The sequence below is a fragment of the Mustela nivalis genome (assembly GCF_964662115.1).
Source record: "Mustela nivalis genome assembly, chromosome: 11".
Taxonomy (NCBI): Eukaryota; Metazoa; Chordata; class Mammalia; order Carnivora; family Mustelidae; genus Mustela; species Mustela nivalis.
Window position 1 is genome coordinate 19,405,116 of NC_139030.1, and position 23,147 is coordinate 19,428,262.

The following is a 23,147-nucleotide window of genomic DNA, read 5'->3' on the forward strand; positions in this document are numbered from 1 at the left end:
GTGTGATAACCAACCTCTTCTCCTTGAACATTCCTAGAAATCTGATATTCTTATATCAGTAGAATGCTTGGGGACTTATCAGAATGGAGGGGTATGGTGTGTGTGTGTGTGTGTGTGTTTATGCATTTGTGACAATTTTTTAAATTAAATTAAATTTTATTTTATTTTATTTTATTTCAGTGTTCCAAAATTTATTGTTTATGCACCACCCCAGTGCTCCATGCAATACGTACCCTCCTTAATACCCACAACCAGGCTTACCCAACCCCCACCCCCCTCCAAAACCCTCAGTGTGTTTCTCAGAGTCCTTTGTGAGACATTCTTATATAGGCTTTACTTCTCATACTGAAAATAGTAATGCTAGGTTCCCTTATTGATTCCGTTTTACCAAGAACAGAGAAAACCTTATTAATGCTGACTTTTTAAAAGCTTTGTTTGGCAGATAATCCTGCCCCTCCCCCAAAAAAGTGAGACAGGGTATGACAAAGGGAAGCATAAATAATCCAGGGTTATTTGTCTGTTACTATATTTTCATAGTCCTTACAGCTTCATTCTTTTTCCATGTTGGTTCCATTTCTTGAAAAGTACATGGAGAAACTCTACCTTGAATACTATTTTCTCATTGGCTTCCATTATGTCCATAGTATTTGTACATGGGCAGTACTGTAGCTCTGGGTGCTTATTAGCAAGTCTGTGAAGTCCTTGGAGGTATAGAGAAGAAGGAGAAGTTGTCGTTTCATCCTTTAGAGTTGACTCTTAGATTCCCTGTGCAGAACATGAAGGTGGTGGTCATGGTGGTGTTGTGTTTTGTTTTGTTTTTAAGATTTTAATTATTTATTTGAGAGAGAGAGAGAGAGAGCGCAAGAGAGAGAGTTAAGGGAGAAGCAGAAGGAGAAGGACAAGCAGATGTGGAACTGGATCCCACGACCCTGAGATCACAACCCCAGCCAAAATCAGGAGCTGGATGTTCAACCCACTGAGCCACCCAAGCGCCCCAGTGGTGCGCCTTTTAATTAACTACAGACGGTGTGGTAGAAATCATCTTGCCTAGAATACAGAGGCCTGGGGGATACGTGCAGAATGCTTTATATATGGGAGATGCTTAATGAACTTCCTTTAATCAGTGAATGAATAGAGCACTTCATTTCTGTAAATCTTGGTTTTATGAGTCGGGAAAAGTCAACACTTCACTAATAGGGCTTTAGAAATCCCTTGCAACCTTAAAATATTTTAGTACAAGGATTGTATTTCTAAGTTCCTGGGTTAAAAAAACAAAACAAAACAAAACAAAAACAAAATAGAAACAGTTGTTTTCAAGGCGCCCAGTATCTGTCCCTGGGGTCTGTAAGGGAGTTGAGCCCATTGCATTGTTGGTCCCCAGCTCCTTTTGGGGGCAGAGAGCTTCTTGTTCCTATGAACCCTGGGACTGGAATGACTCAGTTATAGAGATTAAATCACTTTCTTTATAATGCAAATGTAAAGTGGCCCTAAATGAATATTTGCCAAGCTGAGAATGACTGGTGAGGTCATTTTTAATGGGAGATTATATTTCACCATGGCTGATTTCTGTCCGATTTATTGCTATTAACTCCTGAAGCAAGGCCAGCTGATGGAAGTGCTGGCAGGAGCCTCGTCTCCAGTCTCCAGGCTGAGCGCAGGGATGCAGCCTGTTCCCAGCTGGCGCAGAACAGCTGGGCCAGTGGCGTGCACACGTGGGCGCTCAGCAGGGGCCATCTGATAAGGGGGCTGCGTGTTCCTATCAGGTGTTCTGAGAGAAACACTGCCTTGTCCTACATACAAAACGCAATCACTGGAGACCCCTTATCTTTTGAGAGGAAATATGTGTGGGGTGCCTTTGGGTGGAATCGAGCCCTCACTCCTGAAGATGGTTATCTGAGCTGCCGGCAAAGGGACTGGACCAGGAGACTGACCTCAGTTCCTTCCCTAAAACTTCCTGGGAAGGACAGATGGTCATGGTGAGGTTGCTGAGACTTTTTTTTTTTTTTTTACACCTACCGTTTTTTCTTTTTTCTTTTCTCTCCCCATCCCTATAAAGTAGGGAGGAGGGAATCAGACACCCTTTACCTATCAGATGCATGTTCAGTTCTAGATACAAAGTTACTGGTCCTGTTCTACAAGCCTGTTGTACTGTGTTGTACTTAAAAACAAGTGCCATTTCTAGCACTAGTCATCTTTGCTATAGTTAATACACGGAAAATCGAACCTTGACAAAGGAAGCTACTTTCTTGGTAGGGTCAGCTTTCACTTTGAAATAACTATCTTCTGTGTGGGTCTCACTTATGAACACCTCTCTGCCTCGCTTCCTCCCTTCCTCCCTCCCTCCCCTCCACCTCCTCACTTTTTCATCATTGCCCACCGTTGTGGACTCAGGCTTCTTATGTGGGGTGCCACCCAGAAGCATTGATACAATTAGGATTAAGGATGACATCAGACTATAGCATTTTTTTTTTTAAGTTTCTAGATCTTGGGGCGCCTGGGTGGCTCAGTTGCCTTCAGCTCAGATCATGATCCTGCAGTCCCAGAATCGAGTCCTGCATTGGACCTCCCTGCTCAGTGGGGAGTCTGCTTCTCCCTCTGACCCTCCCCCCTCTCATGTTCTCTCTCCTTTTCTCTCATTCTCTCTCTCTCTCAAATAGATAAATAAAATCTTTAAAAATAAATTTCTAATCAAGTGACGTGATGCCCCCAGTTTTATTTTTGTTTTTCAACATTTCCTTAGCGATTCGGGGTCTCTTCTGATTCCATACACATTTTAGGATTATTTGCTCCAGCTCTTTGAAGAATACCGATGGAATTTTGATTGGAATGGCATTAAAAGTATAGATTGCTCTAGGCAGGATAGACATTTAAACAATGTTTATTCTTCCGATCCAAGAGCATGGAATGGTCTTCCATCTTTTTGTGTCTTCAATTTCTTTCATGAGTGTTCTGTAGTTCCTCGAGTACAGATCCTTTACTTCTTTGGTTAGGTTTATTCCCAGGTATCTTATGGTTCTTGGTGCTATAGTAAATGGAATCTATTCTCTAATTTCCCTTTCTGTATTTTCATTGTTAGTGTATAAGAAAGCCACTGATTTCTGTACATTGACTTTGTATCCTGCCACATTGCTGAATTGCTGTGTGAGTTCTAGCTTTATTACAAAGCTGTGATCACCAAGACAGCATGATACTGGCATTAAAACAGACACATAGACCAGTGGAACAGAGTAGAGAGCCCAGATATGGACCCTCAACTCTATGGTCAATTAATCTTTGACAAAACAGGAAAAAATATACAGTGGATAAAAGACAGTCTCTTCAATAAATGGTGCTGGGAAAACTGGACAGCTATGTGTAGAAGAATGAAACTTGACCATTCTCTTACACCGTACACAAAGATAAACTCAAAATGGATAAAAGACTTCAACGTGAGACAGGAATCCATCAGAATCCTAGAGGAGAACATAGGCAGTAATCTCTTCGATAGCAGCCACAGCAACTTCCTTCAAGATATGTCTCCAAAGGCAAAGGAAACTAAAGCGAAAATAAACTTTTGGGACTTCATCAAAATCAAAAGCTTCTGCACAGCAAAGGAAACAGTCAAGAAAACAAAGAGGCAACCCATGGAATGGGAGAAGATATTTGCAAATGACAGTACAGACAAAAGGTTGATATCCAGGATCTATAATGAACTTCTCAAACTCAACACACACAAAACAGACAAGCATATCAAAAAATGTATGAACAGGGCGCCTGGGTGGCTCAGTGGGTCAAGCCGCTGCCTTCGGCTCGGGTCATGATCTCAGGGTCCTGGGATCAAGTCCCGCGTCGGGCTCTCTGCTCAGGGGGGAGCCTGCTTCCCTATCTCTCTCTCTCTCTCTCTGCCTGCCTCTCCGTCTACTTGTGATTTCTCTCTGTCAAATTAATAAATAAAATCTTAAAAAAAAATGTATGAACAGACACTTCTCCAATGAAGACATACATATGGCTATCAGACACATGAAAAAAATCTTCATCATCACTAGCCTTCAGGGAGATTCCAATTAAAACCACATTAAGATATCACCTTACACCAGTTAGAATGGTCAAAATTAGCAAGACAGGAAACAACATGTGTTGGAGAGGATGTGGAGAAAGGGGAACCCTCTTACACTGTTGGTGGTAATGCAAGTTGGTGCAGCCTCTTTGGAGAACAGTGTGGAGATTCCTTAAGAAATTAAAAATAGAACTTCCCTATGACCCTGCAATTGCACTCGTGGGTATTTACCCCAAAGATACAGATGTAGTGAAAAGAAGGGCCATCTGTACCCCAATGTTTATAGCAGCAATGGCCACGGTCACCAAACTGTGGAAAGAACCAAGATATGCCCTTCAACGGACGAATGAATAAGGAAAATGTAGTCCATATACACTATGGAGTATTATGCCTCCATCAGAAAGGATGAATACCCAACTTTTGTAGCAACATGGACAGGACTGGAAGAGATTATGCTGAGTGAAATAAGTCAAGCAGAGAGAGTCAATTATCATATGGTTTCACTTATTTATGGAGCATAACAAATAGCATGGAGGACATGGGGAGTTAGGAGAAGGAATTTGGGAGAAACTGGAAGGGGAGGTGAATCATGAGAGACTATGGACTCTGAAAAACAATCTGAGGGATTTGAAGTCGGAGTGGGTGGGAGGTTGGGGTACCAGGTGGTGGATATTATAGAGGGCACAGGTTGCATGGAGCACTGGGTGTGGTGAAAAAATAATGAATACTGTTATCCTGAATTAAATTTTTTAAAAATTACAAAAACATAAATAAATAAATTTCTAGATCTCTTTTGTTCAGCAGTAAGTAGTAGTTAGCATTAACTTTAAATAGTATAGGTGTTTCCTGAGGCTACGTAGTTAATAGTTGATAACGTTCTTAAAGACACACAGGACATCCTCTCTGTGTACATGTGAAGTGGGAAGCTAAAAGATGAAGGTGTCTTTGTATGGTACCCAGTGGATCTTGTGTTTGACTGAAAATGCATCAGGACGGGTCTCTTATAACACTTTCAGATCAGTTCTCACAAAACAATAAGCCTGTCTTTTTATTATCTTTTTTGTATTTTATTTTTTGTATTTTGTTTTTTATTTAAATTCCATTAATAAACATATAGCAAAGTATTAATTTCAGAAGTAGAATTCAGTGATGCATCAGGCTTATATAACACCCAGTTCTCATTACATCACATGCCCTCCTTAATGCCTATCACCCAGTTACCCCATCCCCAAACCTCCCTCCCCATCCAGCAGCCCTCAGTTTGTTTCCTGTGCTTAAGAGTATTTTATGGTTTGTCACCCTCTCTGATTTCATCTTGTTTTATTTCCCCCTTCCCTATGATCCTCTGTTTTGTTTCTTAAATTCCTCATATCAGTGAAATCATATGATAATTGTCTTTCTCTAGTGGACTTATTTCGCTCAGCCTAATCCCCTCTAGTTCCATCCATGTCGTTGCAAATGGCAAGATTTCAGTTTTTGATTGCTGCATAATATTCCATTATATATATATATATGAATGGGTCAAGAAGATGTGGTGTGTGTGTGTGTGTGTATACATATATATACATGTATATGTATACCACATCTTCTTGATCCATTCATCTGTTGATGGACATCTAGGTTCTTCCCATTGTTTGGCTGTTGTGGACATTGCCACTATAAACATTCAGGCCCACGTGCCCCTTTGAGTCACTACATTTGTATCTTTGAGGTAAATACCCAGCAGTGTGATTGCTGGGTCATAGGGGAGCTCTATTTTCAATACTTTGAGGAGCCTCCATACTGTTTTCCAGAGTAAGCCTGTCTTTTGAAATGCCAGTAAGGTATGAACACCAGTAACTCACGTGGGGTAGACCACAGCTACTCCCTGCATCAGAAATGACTCTTCTTTCCCTGCCGCATGTTCCTGCCATTTTTCCTTGTGTTGGATGTAAATCCCCGAGTTCTGTTGTTCCAGAACTTGTAATTCTTGGCACAGTGGTTCTTAGTGAGTCACTTTCTTCTGTGGCACTTTCTCCCCACTCCCCTTCTTTGGAACTTGAGCTTTTCACCCCTTTGTTACATTTGTTCATTCCATTCATTAAAAAGAAGACTCTGGAGCCGGTGTTGGGGCAGGTGCCATGTTGGGTGCTAGGCCCCAGCCCAGAGAGCGCCATCCTGCCTTCTGGGGGGTACGGTGGGGGACCTCAGCCTGTCTCAGCTTGTGTCTGGCTCTATTGTGTCAGGTCCCTTCACCCCTCCGCAGTGCACTCTGTGAGGACACAGACTGTGTCTTGTCGCAAGGATCCAGCCTTGACATTTCAGCACACGGCAGGCAGCACATTCTTGGAGACCGTGGGCTGAGTTTGGAGGTGGATGCTGAGGATTTTAAAGTTTCTCCTTCCCAAGCTATAAGATGAGGTAACTGCCTTCCTTTTCTGGTGGGTACGGTTAATATAAAATGTGATCATCATTACGTGTCCACCCTGTAGAAAGGCAGGTAATATCTCAGGGGAAGTTATCACCCACCTTTGTTTCCTGTTCCACTTATTTTTGTTCTCATTGTCTCTGAACCCGTCTGTACCACTGGCTTCTGCCCTCTCTACCCGCCCTGCTATTTCCTTCCTTCCTCAGAGGTGGGGGAAGGGTGAGTAAAAACTCCTCTGTGTGTGGGGGGCGCCTGGGTGGCTCAGTCAGTTGAGCGTCTACCTTCAGCTCAGGCCATGATCTCCGGGTTCTGGGATCGAGACTGCATCGGGCTCCCCGCTCAGCGAGAAGTCTGCTTCTCCTTCACCCCTCCCCTGCTTTCTCTCTCTCTCTCTCTCACACACACATAAATGAATAAAATTTTTTTAAAAAAAGAAGAGAGACCGCCACTGCCCCTCTGTCAACATGGGGACGATCTCCACATGGAGAACTTGACTGCACACTTGGCAGGAACACCCGCACTGTGTGTTCATGAGCTTCTCTGTCACTTCTGTTCCTCGTGCACACGTGTCCTTCCTGAGTCATAAGCATCCGATCATAAGAAAAGTGTCTTCTTCGATTAACGCCGATACTGGAGCCCCTGCTGTACTGTGTGGGTCCAGGGGACTTATAAAATCACAGGATTTGCACACCGAGGCAGTCTGCCCTCTTTGTAATACCTGGTTGACAATGCCGTAGAATCGGTGCAGAGGTGAAGTTTTTGGTGAAACACAGCTTGGGCCAGTTTGGGGAGGGTAAAGGACAAAACTGAGTCCTGAGCAGCACGAGGTGCTGAGTGTCTTTGCTGATGTCAGCATCTTTTCCCCCTTGCCCTTTGACCATTACAAAAACAAAAAAAGGGAGAATCGGGTGAAGGGCAGGGAGAAGATTCTAGTAACATTATGGCAAAAAGAATCCTGTCTTCTTTTGAAGAGCCTTAATATACAGTAAGTTAAGTCTCCCCTGAAAAGCAGTAACATTAATCTTTTTGGGCCCAAATGTTTGTTTTTTAACCCACCTTAAATTGGAGGCTCTTCTCTAGGTAGCAAAGTCTTCTAATAAAGACATTATTTACTGAGTTTTCTTCATTGTGATGAAAACAAAACAGGGAGCTGTCCTCCAAGATGAGCTGAAATGCCTCAGGAGGTGGAAGGTGGTGGAGGGTCACGCTCAGTTTACTGGCAGTCAGGTTACTGGTGGTCAGATTCAGGGAGCAGCTCCTCCCTTCATGGGAAGGCTGGCACTTCCTTTTTTCCCTTTTCACAGATCCCTCCTATGCCAGAGCCGTAAGCCATTTAACTCCACTTCTGGGCCTCATTGTTTATTCAGACTCATCACTGTGTAACTAAATGGAGAGAAAATTGGTCATAAATTAATGGAATGGCAGAGAGAACCCTGTTGGATTAGCTGACAAGCTGCCAGATGGAAGAGGAAGAAACACCCGGGTCTAGCACAGGTCCCTGTGCTCAGTCGAGTTCTCCCTGAGCCGAAGAGTCGGTTGGAGAGATGGAGCAGGCAGAACGTGTGTGTTTATTAAGTCAGCCAGCACCTACGGCATGCCTGGTGATGGGGCGGGGACAGTGACCTCATCCTGGAAAGGGTGATGGGCCATGTGCAGGAGAGAACAGGACTGCTCATGGTCGTGGGAGAGATTTGAGCAGAAAGGAAGCACTAAATCCTAAATTCTGGTGTGGCCTGGAAAGGAAGGGCTCGGCCTGTTTCTTACAGAGGTGAATCTTGAACTAGATCTTTAAGGGAAGGGTGTTAACCAGGTGGATGAAGGATAGGGATAGGGCTACGGAATGCCCATAGGTGTCCTCCAGAAAGTCATTTCAGCAGTCTTCACAAAAACGAGGATCCTTATTTCGAGACTCTCTTAGCATAGCAAATGTAGGGGTCTGTGTCTGTTTCTGTAAGTGAAGTTTTATTGGAACCCAGCCACATCTTTTCATTCCCCTATTGTCTGTGGTTGCTTTCCTGCCACGATCCAGAGTGGTGTAGCTGGGGCAGACACCATGTGGCTTGCCAAGCCTCAAATATTTACTATCTGGTCCTTCACAGAAAAGGGTTGCCAACTCTTGGCATAACATATTGTTATTCCTTGAAAGTCTTTTTGAAAAGGACCCACACCGTCAGCGGCCAGGCTTTGATGGCAGGCCTCCCTGGACTTACTAGTTTATTTTACCAGCCGGGGATTTCTCTGCAGTCCCCGCCACCCGACCTCCAACTCTGTAGTCTCTAGTTTCCGTAATTTCCGGCTCTGAATGTCTGGAACTAGAATGGTGCTTAGAGTGTGGAGAGGAAGGGGGCATGTCTCCCTAAGCATCCCCTTAAATGTCCTGTTACCCCAACCCACAGCTGTTTCAGACTCTGCTTACTTTCTTGGAACCTGTGCTGCTTATTTGCTTGGTAAATTTGCCAAGCAAAATCTGAAACAAATATAGGATCAGCAGTCCTTGAAAGGCATCTCTGTTCTTTGGGGAGGCATCTGTTAGTGGGTTCTGGAGTTCTCTGTCCCCTTACAAGTGAGAGAGAGAAGGGGGGAGCTCTAGGGAGATCTGCCACCTCCTGCCTGCATTCATTTCAAAGCCACGGAGAATGCATTTCCAGAAGATCTGTGCTTTTGAAATACTGCTTTCCTAGATATACTGAATGTACGTTGTGTGGAATTACATAGCAAATGCCAACTTTTTAAGCACCTACTATGGTCTGCGGTGGGAGTCTGCTGTCAGGAGAGTGCTAGACTAGACTTTCTACAAATATTAACTTACTGACTAAGACCGAGATGAAACAGAGATGCACTTATTTCAGTTTTACAGACAGAGAAACAGAGGCTCTGACAAGCTAAGTATCTTCTGTGCTAACTACTAAATGACCATGATGAGGAGGATATTGATTATATGCTCTAGTTATCCGAGTAGCAGGTAGAATGTTCATGAAAACGCTGAATCAAGAGGTGAAGAATCTGTGTTTCAGACTGTCAAAAGAACTAATTTTCAAGGACAGGTACAGCTTTTGTTTTAGCCCCAGCAGCTACCAACCTCGTTTGAATACCGCTGTCGAATGATACTGTGGTTTGGGATCTAATTTCTCATTAGCACTTTGTATAGAAAATTGTTGGCAGTAAGTAATGGTGACATTTTCCAAGCATGTCTGGAAAATATTGTTGGTCCCCGAAGAGAAGCATGTAGGTTTAGAGTTGTCCCAGTTTCCAGCTGAAATGAGGATTCCTAAACCTCAGTCTGATCTTAACCATTCCCTTCTTAAAAGCATTTGGTCTTCTCCTGTATCCTTTGCTCAAAGATTGAAGTATTCGTCAGGGCAGTTGCCTGAGGCCTTTCCGGTTTGGGCCCTGCCTGATCTCCAGTCTGACCACTCAGTACCTCCCATTTCCAAATTCCACTCGGAGCGTGTCCCTGCATTTGGAGCCTCCCCAGGTCCTTGCACACCATGTCTCCCTGGCCTTTTCACCTGATGCACTCTTGCTTCATCTTGTCATCTTAGCTGAGATGTCACTAGATCCAGAAAGCCTTCTTTGAGCCTAGAGACTGGGGTGGGTGTCCTTCCCTTGGTCCGCCCTCACATAATGTGTTTACACTGCTGCTCAGTGGTTTACGGATCTGGCCGTTGGCTACCACTAAACGAGTAAGCTTTTTAGGTTTCTTTTTAGTTTTGACTCTGTCGTCAAAAGGAATAGGAATCCATTTGAGCTGACTCCTAGAAGGGGGGTTGACCTGTGAGGAAATATGTGAAGCAGTAAGGAGACCTCTGCAGAAATTTAAGAACCAGGTCCATAAAGAGTTGTCCCTCACAGATGTGTCGGCGGCCTTCTGTACTTCTCTGTACACCAGTTTTGTCTGCCTGTCTTTAGCCGGCCGCTCAAGCACATGTCCTGAAGCTGCCCCTGACCTCAGTTTGTCTGCGTAGCGTAGCATGGCCCTGCCGGTCCTCGTGGTCTCTCCCCGTCTCATGGCTCTGTTGCCTGGTCTCCATTTGCATTCTGTTCCAGTTGCAGATTTTCCAGCAAGCACTGCGGTTGGTGTAGCTCATCCTTCCAAGCGAGGCCGCATGGCGGGTGGGTCCTTGCTGCAGACCAACTGGAGCCGTGGTCCTCTGGAGGGTTTCCACGGGTCAGAGCCTGGCTCTCAGTATAGACTCCCTTTTTCTGTTTCTTTCCCTACCTCTTACTTGCAAGGGTGTTAGGTTTGTGTTTCATGAACTTTATGGTATCCTTTGTTTTCTTTTGTCTTACAGATATCATTAATGGAGCTCAAGAAAAATGTGTATTGCCTCCTATGGATGGCTACCCCCACTGCGAGGGGAAAATCAAGGTAAGGCAGAAGTAACATCTGTTCATCCCCCCATCGTCAGTCTGCACCGATAGCCTCTTCCTTTCTCTCCCCTCTCTGTAACTCCCCAGTAACCCAAATGGCAAGCAAGCTCTTTAAGGAGCTCATTTCAAGGGTACCTCAATCCTACCATTTTGGGACTGTGGCCATGACAACCCTTGTCTGCTTATGCCAACTCCATGGGGTTAGTCAACAATGCCTCTAACTGGTGAGACTGAAAGAGCCTGGGCCACTTCGGGCCCCTGCTGTGTCTTTGAAGCGCCTTCCCCTGGCATTGCCTGCCTCCAGCAGGTGATCCTTCAAGGGCCTTTGACAAGGGGCTGCCATTATGTGGGGTCCAGCCTCCCTCACCCCTAGTACCCAGGCCCCAGCCATGAGGTCTCCAGATTGTGATTTAAATGTCACATTAGCATTTGCAGCTGAGTAACCAGAGATGCTTGGACACTCTTTCACTCTTCACATTTTTTTTAAAAATCCCTTTTTATATGGCCTGCCTGAGGGAGACCACTCCCCTGCTCAGCAGTTTTCAAAGAAAAGTCTCAGTTCTAATATATACTTAGGATGGTGAGACCACAGCCCGGAAGCATCGGCACGGTTCCTGTTCAGGACTCCTGCGTGCCATGCACACCTCGCACGCCTGCATTCACACTCTCTGTTCCAGGCCTGGTACTGGAACTCATGAAACTACAGCTCTCTAGGGAGAAGGGTTTTGACACAACGGTTCCCTCAGGCATCTGTTTTTGATAAACGTCCCCTGGCCACTGGCTGTCCTGGGCTTTACTGCCCTGTATGTCTTGCAGCCTTCCTCTATCCTGAGCACCTCTGCTAAGGCTCAGTTCAAGCCAATGTCTCCCTATGGACCATCTGGGAACTGGGCATCTGTTGTCTCGACCTCAGCTCAGTGACTCTGATCCTCAGGCCCAAGTCTGAGCCACTCAGTGCTCCTTGCCCTTCAAAGCCTTGCCTTCTCTGTCTGCGGAGACAGTAACAGGCGGCTCATGGTTGTCCTTACCTGGCTCTTGTCGTTTCAGTGGATGAAAGATATGTGGCGCTCGGATCCCTGCTACGCAGATTATGGAGTGGATGGGTCCACCTGCTCTTTTTTTATTTACCTCAGTGAGGTGAGTCGCTTCTCTGGCTCTGGGGTGTGGAAAGGCGTGGTTAGTCAGGTTTGCAGCTGAGCCTGGAATTCGAAAAGTCGAGAAATGTGTATTGTTTTTAGGTGGTGGACCTGTGGCTCCTTTCTTCATTATTTTCCCCGGCTCCTAAATAGGATAATTCTTTCTTCCTTGAGGGAAACAACAAGCTGATGTAGTTATTTACATTTTCTTTCCCTGATTTAAAAAAAAAAAAAAATCTAATAAAATCTAGTAAACATAAAGTTTTCCATCTTGACCATTTAGGAGGAATTAAGTACATTCATACTGTGGTACAACCATCACCAGCATCCATCTCCTGATAATTCATCTTGCAAACCTGACACTTTACCCATTAAACAGTGACTCCCTACTGCCCTCTACCTCCAGCCCTTGAACACAACCATTCTAATCTGTCTCACTGATTTTGACTCTTCTCACTATTTGTATAATTTACATAGTACTTTCCTTTTTATGACTGTCTTATTTCAGTTAACTCGATATACTCAAGTTCCATTCATGTTTATAGCCTGTCAGCATTCCCTTCCTTTTCAAGGCTGAGTAATATTCCATTGTGTTACTATACCACCTTTTGCTTATCCATCTTTTTGCTTATCCATCTATCCATTGATGGATACTTCCGCCTTGGAACTATTGTGAATAATGTGGCTGTGAACATGGGTGTGCACACAACCCTTTGAGACTCTGCTTTCTCTTCCTTCATGTGCATATCCAGAAATGGAGTGGCTGAATCATACGGCAATTCTGTTCCTATTTTTTTGAGGAACCACAGTCTTCTCCACAGCAATGGCTTCATTTTCCCTTCCTCCCAGCAGTGCATGAGGGTTCTAGTTTGTCCATATCCTTGCCAACACTTGTTGTTTTCTGTTTGGTCAGACTAGCCACACTAACAGGTGTGCAGTGGTATCTCCCTGCAGTTTGGTTTGCCTTTTCATAATAATCAGTGACGTTGAGCATCTTTTTCTTGGGCTTATTGGCTGAAGTAGGTATTTGCTTAGAAGCTGAGCTATTTTTAGCTTTTCTTAAAAACCTTTTTAGCTGAGTTTTATTTTCATTTCTACCCTTAAATTCAAATAGCAGCTTTTTTTAAGCACGGTGTTGCATAGGCCACATGGATTTGCTTGTAATACGCTTTGATGATTTCTGTTTCACCTTGAAGAAAATGGAAGGGTTGGGGCAGAGTTAAGACTGTATGGGGAAGAACTGAGTAGGGAGTGAGAAGCTGGCTTCCCCTCCACCCTTGATGGACAAAGGCAGCCCTAGGGGCTTGTGAAGTGGGTGCTGGCTAATTTCAGAGGCTGTCTACTGTGGTGTGCTGCTGCTATTTGACCAGTAGTTAATAACAGCTCCCTGGTGCTATAACGCAGGAAAGAGAATGCCTCCATTTTGAGGCTAATGACATACTTCTGCTGTAATTTTTCATGTGAGCCTCAGGCGCCTCCCGTCTGTGTCACAAGGGGACAGGGGACAGCTTTGGGGGATGGAGGCCAAACCAGTATCACCACAGGGCACGTGGCCTTGAATTCTGTGGGGTTTGTCCCTTTCCTTTATCTTTATATCTCTTTCCCTTCTGAGAGCCACTCAGACTTTTTTTTTTTTTGAAATATGGTTGCACCATGACCACCCCGCAGCCATCATGAAGAGGCCTCAGCGCTAATGATAGTTAAATTATCTCTTGGAAATTAAAAGCACTGTGGGTTGGGTATGCGAAGCTCCTCATTAGCATGCTGCTGGCAAATTAATTCTTTCGCATTTATTTGAGTGTGTTTTGGGCTGGGGTAGGCTGTGGCCCACCTTCTCGTTTCCTTCTCCAGAAAAATGAGGCCTGGGGCCCTGGGTGAACCGGCACTCCAGTGAGAAGTCAATTAGAAGCACCTTTCCTGCCCCAAGGAAAAGGTTCCTCCTTCAGTTTAATTTTCAAAAGTTTCCTTCCCCTTTCCATTTGATAGAATTCAGCCAGAGTCCAACTGTGCTCCCTGATTGACAGACTGGACTAATTTCACGCCTTCCTGAGACTTCTCATGTTGGGCATACTGCTGAGGTCCAGGTGGAGCATTACATCCCACTCCAGCCTTCCCTCCATCTTCCCTCCATTCCCAAGCCAGAGCTGGGAATGTGGGGAGAACGGTCCAGATGGGAAGGGACCACGGTTATTTTGACCTAGTTCTCTTCCTGTGAAGTTGCCACCCAGCTGCACTCGCAGTGGACGAAGGATGTGGCTAAGATGAGAACAGGCAGCCTCTGGGGAATGTGGGGCAGCCGGGGCTGGGGACGGTATGACGGATCATATGCTCTTGACCCTGGAGCCGGCGTGTCTCATTTCAGAACCCGGACCTATTTTTCCTCCTTCCAAAGTGTGGAATGGTACTTTCTTTGACTTTTCCTCTCTCTTCTCATGCAGATGATCTGGGGTTTTTTTCTGTTCAGCTGAATTCAGTTCACTGATCACTTATCAAATATCTATTACATGCATCAGATGTCAGCAGTTGGTGAGAACTCTGTTTCTTGGCATCGTGATGTGCACTCAGGACGAGCCTAATGGAAGCGGAAGAATGGATGTAGGTAGTAGAGTCAGAGCAAGGTGGAGTGAGTTTCTCTGCAGACAGAACTTGGAACTTCTTTTTTAGTTTAAATCTGAAACTTTGATACTCTGGCATTTAAAAAAAAAAAAAAGAATAATTGCATTTTGAGGCTCTTGGGTGGCTCAGTCAACTAACTGTCTGCCCTCAATTCAGGTCGTGATCCCAGCGCCCTGGGATCGAGTCCTGCATCAGGCTCCTTGGTCAGCAGAGTCTGCTTTTCCCTCTCCCTCTGCTTCTCCCTGTTTGTGCTGTCTCAAATAAATAAATAAAAACTTTAGAAAGATTGCATTTTATTGTGGCATCTTAATCGGTACTCTGTACGAGTTGGAGGAGAATCTCACCCCTGTGGCCTCTTGGATGGGAAAGACAGCCTTAGCGCCTCATCGCTGAGTTCACACTGTCTTTGATACTTTCTTCAAATACTATACTTCTGGACAAGTGACTTACCCTCTTGGTACCTCATGTTCTTCCTTTATAAAATAATGGTTTTAACTTTGTTTTTAAAGGATCCTGCTGTGATGATTCCTGAGTGTCTGTGGGAATGTGCATAAAATAGAGCCGGGCAGATAGATAACACTCAGAAAACCCAATTGATGCTTGTGTGGTTTTTGACGCTATCATTATTTGAGGACCATTTGGGAGGCATTTGATACAGAGACTTGATTTTGGTTTACAATTAGAACCACTAACACTAATTTATTTTTAGATATTTGATTTCTGGTGATGTAGAATGCAACTAGCTGTTCCCCCTTGATTCTTTTCTCTGCATATGATGCTTGTGTTTGCATTGGAACTGGGAGCTAGATCTAAGGACCAGCAGTGTATCCCTGCCCTTGTTAATTTGAAATGACTGGAGGTGGTCATAAAGCCAATTCTGGGCTATATTTTCCAAATCCTGGACAGCATCTGTGTCTTTATAGTGCTGTTTTTGGTCTAGATTTTTGTTTCGCTCTGTTTTCCCTCTTGCTTCATCTTGAAACCTTCCTCTTTTTGTTGTTTGATTGAACTGCCTGTCCTATGCCAGGTTTCCCTTGCCACCCCAAAAACAATGAAGGGAGGCATCTCTGGTCAACTTGTTTACTTGATCAGCAGATGTTCCGGTCACTTCTATTCTTTTCTTAATCCTCATGGAAGAGCCAGTTCTGGTTTCCATTAATGTTTAACCTCAGGACTTAAACAGAAACAAATGAAAAAAGCCACAAAGTAACTGTGGTCAGTCACCAGTTGAATCCAGACAGTGAGACTCCGCCCAGTCCTAGGGGATAGATGGCGCTCAGCTTTCTTTTTTTTTCCTCTTGGTTGTCTCAGTGTGCCAATTTCCACTGAATTACAGGTCTGTGAACTTCTGCCTGTGCACTCTCCATCTTGTAGTCCACACGTCCTTCTTGGTAAATCCCAGAAAAAGCAGCCAGCAGTATTTCCCCTGAGGTTATACCCAGCGATGCTTGCGATGCATCTGACGCTAGACCCAGGACTGCGTATGGTGTGAGTCCAGGCACTGCCCTTGTTAGCGGAAGACAGAAGGAGAAGAATGACACATTATTGAGCCTCGCTGTATGCCAGACACCTCAAATACCCAATCTCATTTATCTCCTCCACCCCCACTTCTGAGTAACAGCCAAATCAGAACAGCTCAGAGAGGCTAAGTGATTCGTGGCCGTCTCCTTTGCATTACTGTTGCCCCTTCATGTCAAAGAAAAACAGAACTGGGGTAAGTAAGTGATTTATTACCTTTAACTTTGCATTCCGTTCTGGCTCCAAACCTATTGTGTTTGAAATATGGCTCTAATTTAGCTAGTTTGCATTAATCAGTCTTCATGGCCAGTTTTTGAATACTGAGAATTTTGATGCCCCCCCCCACCAAAATAAAAGAGAAATAACACTGATTCTCATGTGGACGTAACTCATGCAAGCCAGGTGCTCAGCCTTTCCAGGTGGTGGGAGTAAATGAATGTTTCATTAGGCAGCCTTGCATTTCCAGATCATCGGGCAGTTTATTTTCTGGATCTGTTTTTGCGAGCCATGTAACTACTCCTGTTACAGAGACAGGGCTCTATAAAGTAATTACTCTGTCATTGTTTCAGGTATATTAACTTGGCCCTCTGCAGAGCCTTTTCCCGCTAACAGATTTTATGAAATTTAGAATAAATTTCTTTCCCCCTGTTGCTATTACACTGGTAGATGGTGGTGACGTACCGAACACCCACACATTTTTATCTCTTTACCCAATTACTCGAGCAACTCTCCGTGCCCTTCTAGACTTCTTCATTTGTTTGTGCTTTTTTTTTTTTTAAACACTTCTGCTGCCGTTGCACGTATAATTGCTTGAAAATAAGCAAATTGCCCAGCAATCGATTGCCGGAACTTAGGATATATACAAGCTGTTGCTTCAGACACCAATTTGGACTGGACATACAAGTGCGCGTGCTTATGTGCGTGTGTGTGAGACACCCTCATGAAGGAACAAAGGAGGCAATTTCCTGCCTTCCTCATCCATCTGTGTCTTATATTTCAGGAACAACAGGCATAAAGGTCTTTGCCTCTTTCTGTTTTCCCTTGGCAATATGTAAAACTAATATTGGCTGAGCATGCTATTAACCTTGAGTTTAAATTCAGCGTACTTAATCCCTTGATTAATGCCAAGATTAATGCCCAACAGCAAAGGTTGAAAGCTTAAATGTTTGTGAATGCGAGCATGAAATGAAATCCTAATAACCAGTACAATGATTTGGATTTATGGGCTGTGTTGGCTGCTAGAGATAACTTGGAAATGGTGTTGCGTAGACTAATTTGTCAGAGTGGGCAGCAATGAAGAATTGACTGTTTCGGTAGCAAGAGAAAACCTGAATGAAAAAAACATAACTAACATTTTGGGACAGGTCAAGGAGTATTTTAAAAATATCCCTCGACTGTTGCCTGAGAATACCAACACATACTTTGGAAAGGTCTAGCCATTTGAGATTGGGAATTCCTTTTCTGTGAGATTATCATTTCGGGGCTGTAAAGTAGGTAGCAGAGATTAATGATCCTGTTTTGCTACTTTTTGAGTTCAGCCTTTCCTTGTAGCTTTTTTATCGGTGTGTTTTCCTTGCTTTTATTACCTGAGTTCTAATGCATTCCTAGGAAATGGATTTTTTTTAAACAGTCCTGAGTGTGTTGGTACCACTAACTGATCTATTGGTTCCATCCGCTCAGACCCTCCTGTCTCCAAGTTTATCTTCTTGGTGGCCTCTCCCATTTGTGAGTTTCACATACTACATCATGCGTACTTATACTTCTTGTTCTGGCTGCCACCTTACAAACATGAGAAGGGCGGGGCACCTAGATGGCTCAGTTGTTAAGTGTCTGCCTTTGGCTCAGGCCATGATTTCAGGGTCCTGGGATCGAGCCTCACATTGGGCTCCCTGCTCAGCAGGAAGCCTGCTTCTCCCTCTCCTGCTCCCCTGCTTCTGTTCCCTCTCTCCCTGTGTCCCTGTTAGATAAGTAAATAAAATCTTAAACACACATGAGAAGGGCAAATGACAGGACTTGCCAAACCCCACACCAGCAAGGCACCTCTTGGCTCCTTGAAATGCATGTGGCAAAAAAAAAAAAAGGGGGCGCCTGGGTGGCTCAGTGGATTAAGCCGCTGCCTTCAGCTCAGGTCATGATCTCAGGGTCCTGGGATCGGGTCCCGCATCGAGCTTTCTGCTCAGCAGGGAGCTTGCTTCCCTCTCTCTCTCTCTCTGGCTGCCTCTCTGTCTACTTGTGATTTCTCTCTGTCAAATAAATAAATCTTTAAAAAAAAAAAAAAAAAGGAAAAAAAAATGCATGTGGCAGACAGGGCTTCCATGCAGTCGTCTCCAACTTATGTTTTGCAAACTTTTAAATACTGTCTCTTACAATTCCTACTACATGCCAGTGAAAGAGCTGCAACATTTTTATGTTTTGAACATTTTAATGTGGAAAATTTTAGACCTATGTTAAAGAAGAGTATAATAAACTCGTTATGGGCCCATGATGAGATTCAACAATTGCCAGTTCATGGCCAAGATCTTTTCAATTACTCCCCTGACCCATTGTGTTGAAGTAAATTCCAAAGGTCTTAGGATCCACAAATGTTTCCGTATATATCTTTAAGGCTCCTTGAAATCCTGTACCTACTCCCAGTGTAACTGATAATACCATCTTGTATCTAAAATTAACATAATTCCTTAAGATCATAAAATACCTGATGAGTATTCGCATTTTCCTAGGCAGTCTTATAAATTAAAGTTTATTTATTTGAACTGGGTTTCAAGTAAAGATCATATACTGAAATTGTTGGTGTCTCTTAAGTCTCTTCTTTTTTTTTTTTTTTTAAAGATTTTATTTATTTATTTGACAGAGAGAGAAATCACAAGTAGGCAGAGAGTCAGGCAGAGAGAGAGAGAGAAGCAGGCTCCCGCTGAGCAAAGAGCCCGATGCGGGGCTCGATCCCAGGACACTGAGATCATGACCTGAGCCGAAGGCAGCGGCTTAATCCACTGAGCCACCCAGGCGCCCCTCTTAAGTCTCTTCTTAATGTTAGTTTCCCTTCCATCTCGTTCTTCCCTTTATGTTTTGTCTTTTTTGGAAGAACATCCTCATTTCCTTAGATAGGTTGTTACACTCTGAATTCTGGTGATGATCCTTGTATTACTGTTGGTTTCCTGTAAATTGATGGTTAGATCTGAGACTTGATCAGCGTCAGGCTTAGTATTTTTTTGCAAAACTTCTTCATTGTATTGTCTGCTTCTGTCAGGAGGCACACAATGCCCAGTGTCTCTGTTTTTATGATATTAGCAGCTGTTGATGACCTGTGCCTGGGCTCTTTGATTCATGAGGGGTCCCTTCTTAATAGACTATTTTTTCTTTAATTTTTTTTTAATCTCTACCCTCATTGTTGGGCTCAAACTCATGACCCTGAGATCAAGAGTCACCCTCCACCAACTGAGCCAACCAACCAACCCCTTATGAATACTTTTATGAAGAGAAGTGACTCTTCGTCTGTCTTTTGTTTCCATGAGTGACCACTCACAGGAACCCTGTTTCTCTGTTGGTTTCCTAGCGTCTTCAACTGGTGACCAGTGCTTTGTTTGTTTGTATGCTTCTTGGTTTTATCATTATGAACTCATCAATTGAAACGTATTTGTTACGTTCAAACTATTCCAATTATTTTCTTACCAGTTCTCAAAATGCCAGTTGTCTTCTGGATCCTTTCGACATGACCCGGACAGTTTCGAATGGTTTTTACCTATCTGGTCTGACAAAATCTTCCAGGTTCCTCTGACACAGTTTCTACCCTAGACGTGGAATTGACCATTTGTCTGAGGACTACCAGTTCCTCTCAGTGAGAGACCACAATCTGGGTGCCAGAAGCCTTCATTGTTCTTGGGTTTTGCTGAGTGCTGGGGGATGTAACAATGAACAGAAAGATGAGCTTTCCTCATTAAGGTTTTGTTTTGTAGGGGGAGATAGACAAAAACAATAGTAAAATGTATATTTCTTAGATTGTGTTAAGCACCATGGAGAAAAATAAAACAGAAGAGGGTACTAAGAAGCACTTATGACGAATGATGGTGTCAGTTTTAGATAAAGTAGTTGGGAAATGCCCTACTGAGAAGATGAGAGGATGATATTGGAGCATGAATTTGAAGAAAGCAAGAGAGTAAGAAGTATAGATGTCTGGCAGAGGTATTTAATGGGCAATGGCAACAATAAGTGCAAAGGTCCTGGGGTGACTATCAATATCCAACAATAAAAACAAGTTCAAGAAAACTAATCTCCAGGGAGATTTTTCTCTGTTTTGTTCACAGATATAATGGTGTCTGGCATACATACTTATTTAATAAAATATCCTGTTTAGATCCCCTTCAAAAAAAATAGGTGATAGATTTTTGTTTGTTTGTTCTGAGTAACTGCTCCCAGCTATCACCTTTCTAACCTTGAGAAAAATGTTGTGAAATTTATAACATTAAAATCCGCTAAAACGTTAAGTTTGAAGCCAGGGGTATTTCAAGCGCTTATTCGCAATTTAATGTAATGCTCTTTCATATTAGGTCTATAAGACATTGGAGGGACTAAGAGAATGGAATGAGCCAATTATATTAGAAGGCACAGCTTTCTTGCCCATCTTTTATTCTCGTTGTCACTTGAGCATTATTTGCCTGCATCTATGCTTGAGGCAAAATTACATAATAACACAGAAGAGGCTTTCTGTCCCCTGTGTCTAGAATGTGACTACCTCTATAAATTGGGTGCCTTTGGCTATCGAAGTATAGTTGCAGCCCAGTGGGGCCAGCATTGCCACTGTGGTGTGCTCAGCAGGACGTGTGCCCAGGGAGAGCTGGTTATAGGAAAGCATCTCCATGCATCCCTGTGTGCTTGGCTACAGAGGAATTCACTTGCTGTCTCCCCTTTGAGAGAAAAGATTGACACTGCTTTCCCTGTGGTGATTTGGGATGGATTTTTAAAACTCTGACATCCTGCCATCAGCACCCAACTGGTTTTGATATGTGGAATACTTACTGTAGCTTTTGTTGAAGTTCTGCCCCTTCCCTAGCCCCCAGAGAACAGTGTTGGATTATACCAGCCATTGGCTCTCTCTGTCACACGTTTGGCCCAGAACTCTCTGGTTATAATATTCCTGCCTGCCTTGGTAGTGGGCAGTCATGTACAGTATTAGGGAATACACGGGAGGCTCTATAAGGTGTCTGGATACAGCTACCTGTGTGGCCTAGAGCTTTCCACCTGGTTTCTCTTCAGTGAGATGGAGGGAGAGCCTGCCTCGCCCACCTCAGTGTGTTGTCCGAAGGTTCTCATGAAATGATGATGGCGGGTAAGGGCCACCTAAGTAGAAAAGAGGATCATCATGAATATCTTTAGTGCTCAAGTCATGTCCTTGAACCATTCATTTACCACTCCAGTAATGACCCAAGTCCCTACCGTATGCCAGACACTGTTCTCAGGGCGGAGGATAGAGCCCCGAGCAGCCAAATTGAAATTTCTGTTCTTGAGGAATATCTTTCACATGGGACACAGAATCATTTCCACAAGTGCTGCCTGTTCCAAGGGGGAAAAAAGTAGAGTTAGGATACAGAGCAGCTGGGTAAGTAGGTCAGGGAAGGCTTCTCTGAGGAGAAGTTAGAGCATAGTGTGGTGGTAAGGGAGTCACACATGGGAACCCTCTGGAAGGAAGAGTATTTCAGGGAGAAAGAATAACAAATGTAAAAGCTCTGAGGTGGAGGGTTCCCACGTAAAATACAGGGTACCCAATGATATTTGAATTTCTGGTAGCCAGTTTCTTTAAACTATAAGTAGATGACAAAACACTGCATGGAACATACTTATACTAAAAAAAAAAAAAAAAAAAAAAAAAAAGATTATTTATCTGAATTTCTAGTTGAACTTGCTGTCCTTTCTTCACACACACACCCCCCTACACATACATATCAGGCCATCCTTGTGAGGTAAGGATGTTCTGTTTGGACTTGGAAGGAGGGTCTTGTATGGAGGGCAGGGTGAGTGAGGCATCCAGGGTTCAGGTCCCATTCTGTAGGATCTTGATATAAATTTGGGGCTTAATTCTAAGTGCAGGGAGAAAACCTCTAAAGGGTTTGAGTTAGCGTAGGATGTGGTTCAGTTTTGGCTTGAAAACAATCATGCTTGCTGCATAGAACAGACGTTGGGGGCAGAAGTTGCCAGCAGGGAGTTCTTACTCCTTCCATTGTCCTTACAGCACTGCCACACAGTAGGAGCAGAGCAGACTTGTTTTGAAGGATTTTCTATAGAAGCTTTAGGCAATTATACTCCAACACTGAAGAGTGGACTGTGCTGGCGAGACCACGGGACACAAAGGTCTGGTTTCCGTGTGCATCACGTGGTGATTAAGGGAACAGATGGCCCGTCATTCCTCAGCCGTAGGTCCTCCCTGTGCTGTGTCCTCATCCGGCATGATAAGTGGCCTTTCCCAGGGGTTTGTTTGAAGACCAAGTGAGGTTATGTGTCTTAGGTGCTTATCCTACTGCTTGGCTCTTCGTACAGTGTAGCTTTTATTTTTATCCTTAGTCTCCCTCACCCTGCCCACCATACACAGCCGTTTCCTAACAAACAATTTGGCGGAAATATTTATCAGCTCAAGTGTTTGGTGCAGAGGACCATTCTAGAGAGCTGAACCACACAGTGATGGGTAGACATCTTTTACCTTTTGCATTGGCTTTTTGAGACTTGAGAAAGGGGAGTGGGTGGGAGACAGAGCAGGGTTAGAGAAGGCCTTTTTTTTTTTAAGCATATACCTCCGTGAGTAATGTCATTCAAAGTTATCATCAGTATGATAAATACATGTATGGAGGTATATGTATCTATACTTGTATGACTAGTCAGTGTATTAAATGAATAGATGTATAGTCAGTTGTATCTTTTTGATATATAACCAACTAGCCTGCATAGGATGATGGAGGATTATCTTTTTCAGATCTTAGAGTTTAACAGGGTTGTTGGGAGTCATCTAAGGGGAGCCTGGGTGGCTCAGCTGATTAAGCATTTGCCTTCAGCTCACGTCATGATCTCAGGGTTCTGG

The 23,147-nt window shown here is 43.8% G+C and overlaps 1 protein-coding gene across 5 annotated transcripts in view; it reads left to right on the forward strand.

Moving 5' to 3' along the window:
- MGAT5 (alpha-1,6-mannosylglycoprotein 6-beta-N-acetylglucosaminyltransferase) overlaps nucleotides 1-23,147 on the forward strand; it is a 337,363-nt gene that overhangs the window by 183,252 nt on the left and 130,964 nt on the right. For all 5 annotated transcript variants that reach the window (XM_082689322.1, XM_082689323.1, XM_082689324.1 and 2 more), the window contains 2 exons: nucleotides 10,736-10,812; nucleotides 11,862-11,951. In XM_082689322.1, coding sequence (XP_082545448.1) covers nucleotides 10,736-10,812; nucleotides 11,862-11,951 — 167 coding nt within the window. The remainder of the gene's footprint in view (nucleotides 1-10,735; nucleotides 10,813-11,861; nucleotides 11,952-23,147) is intronic.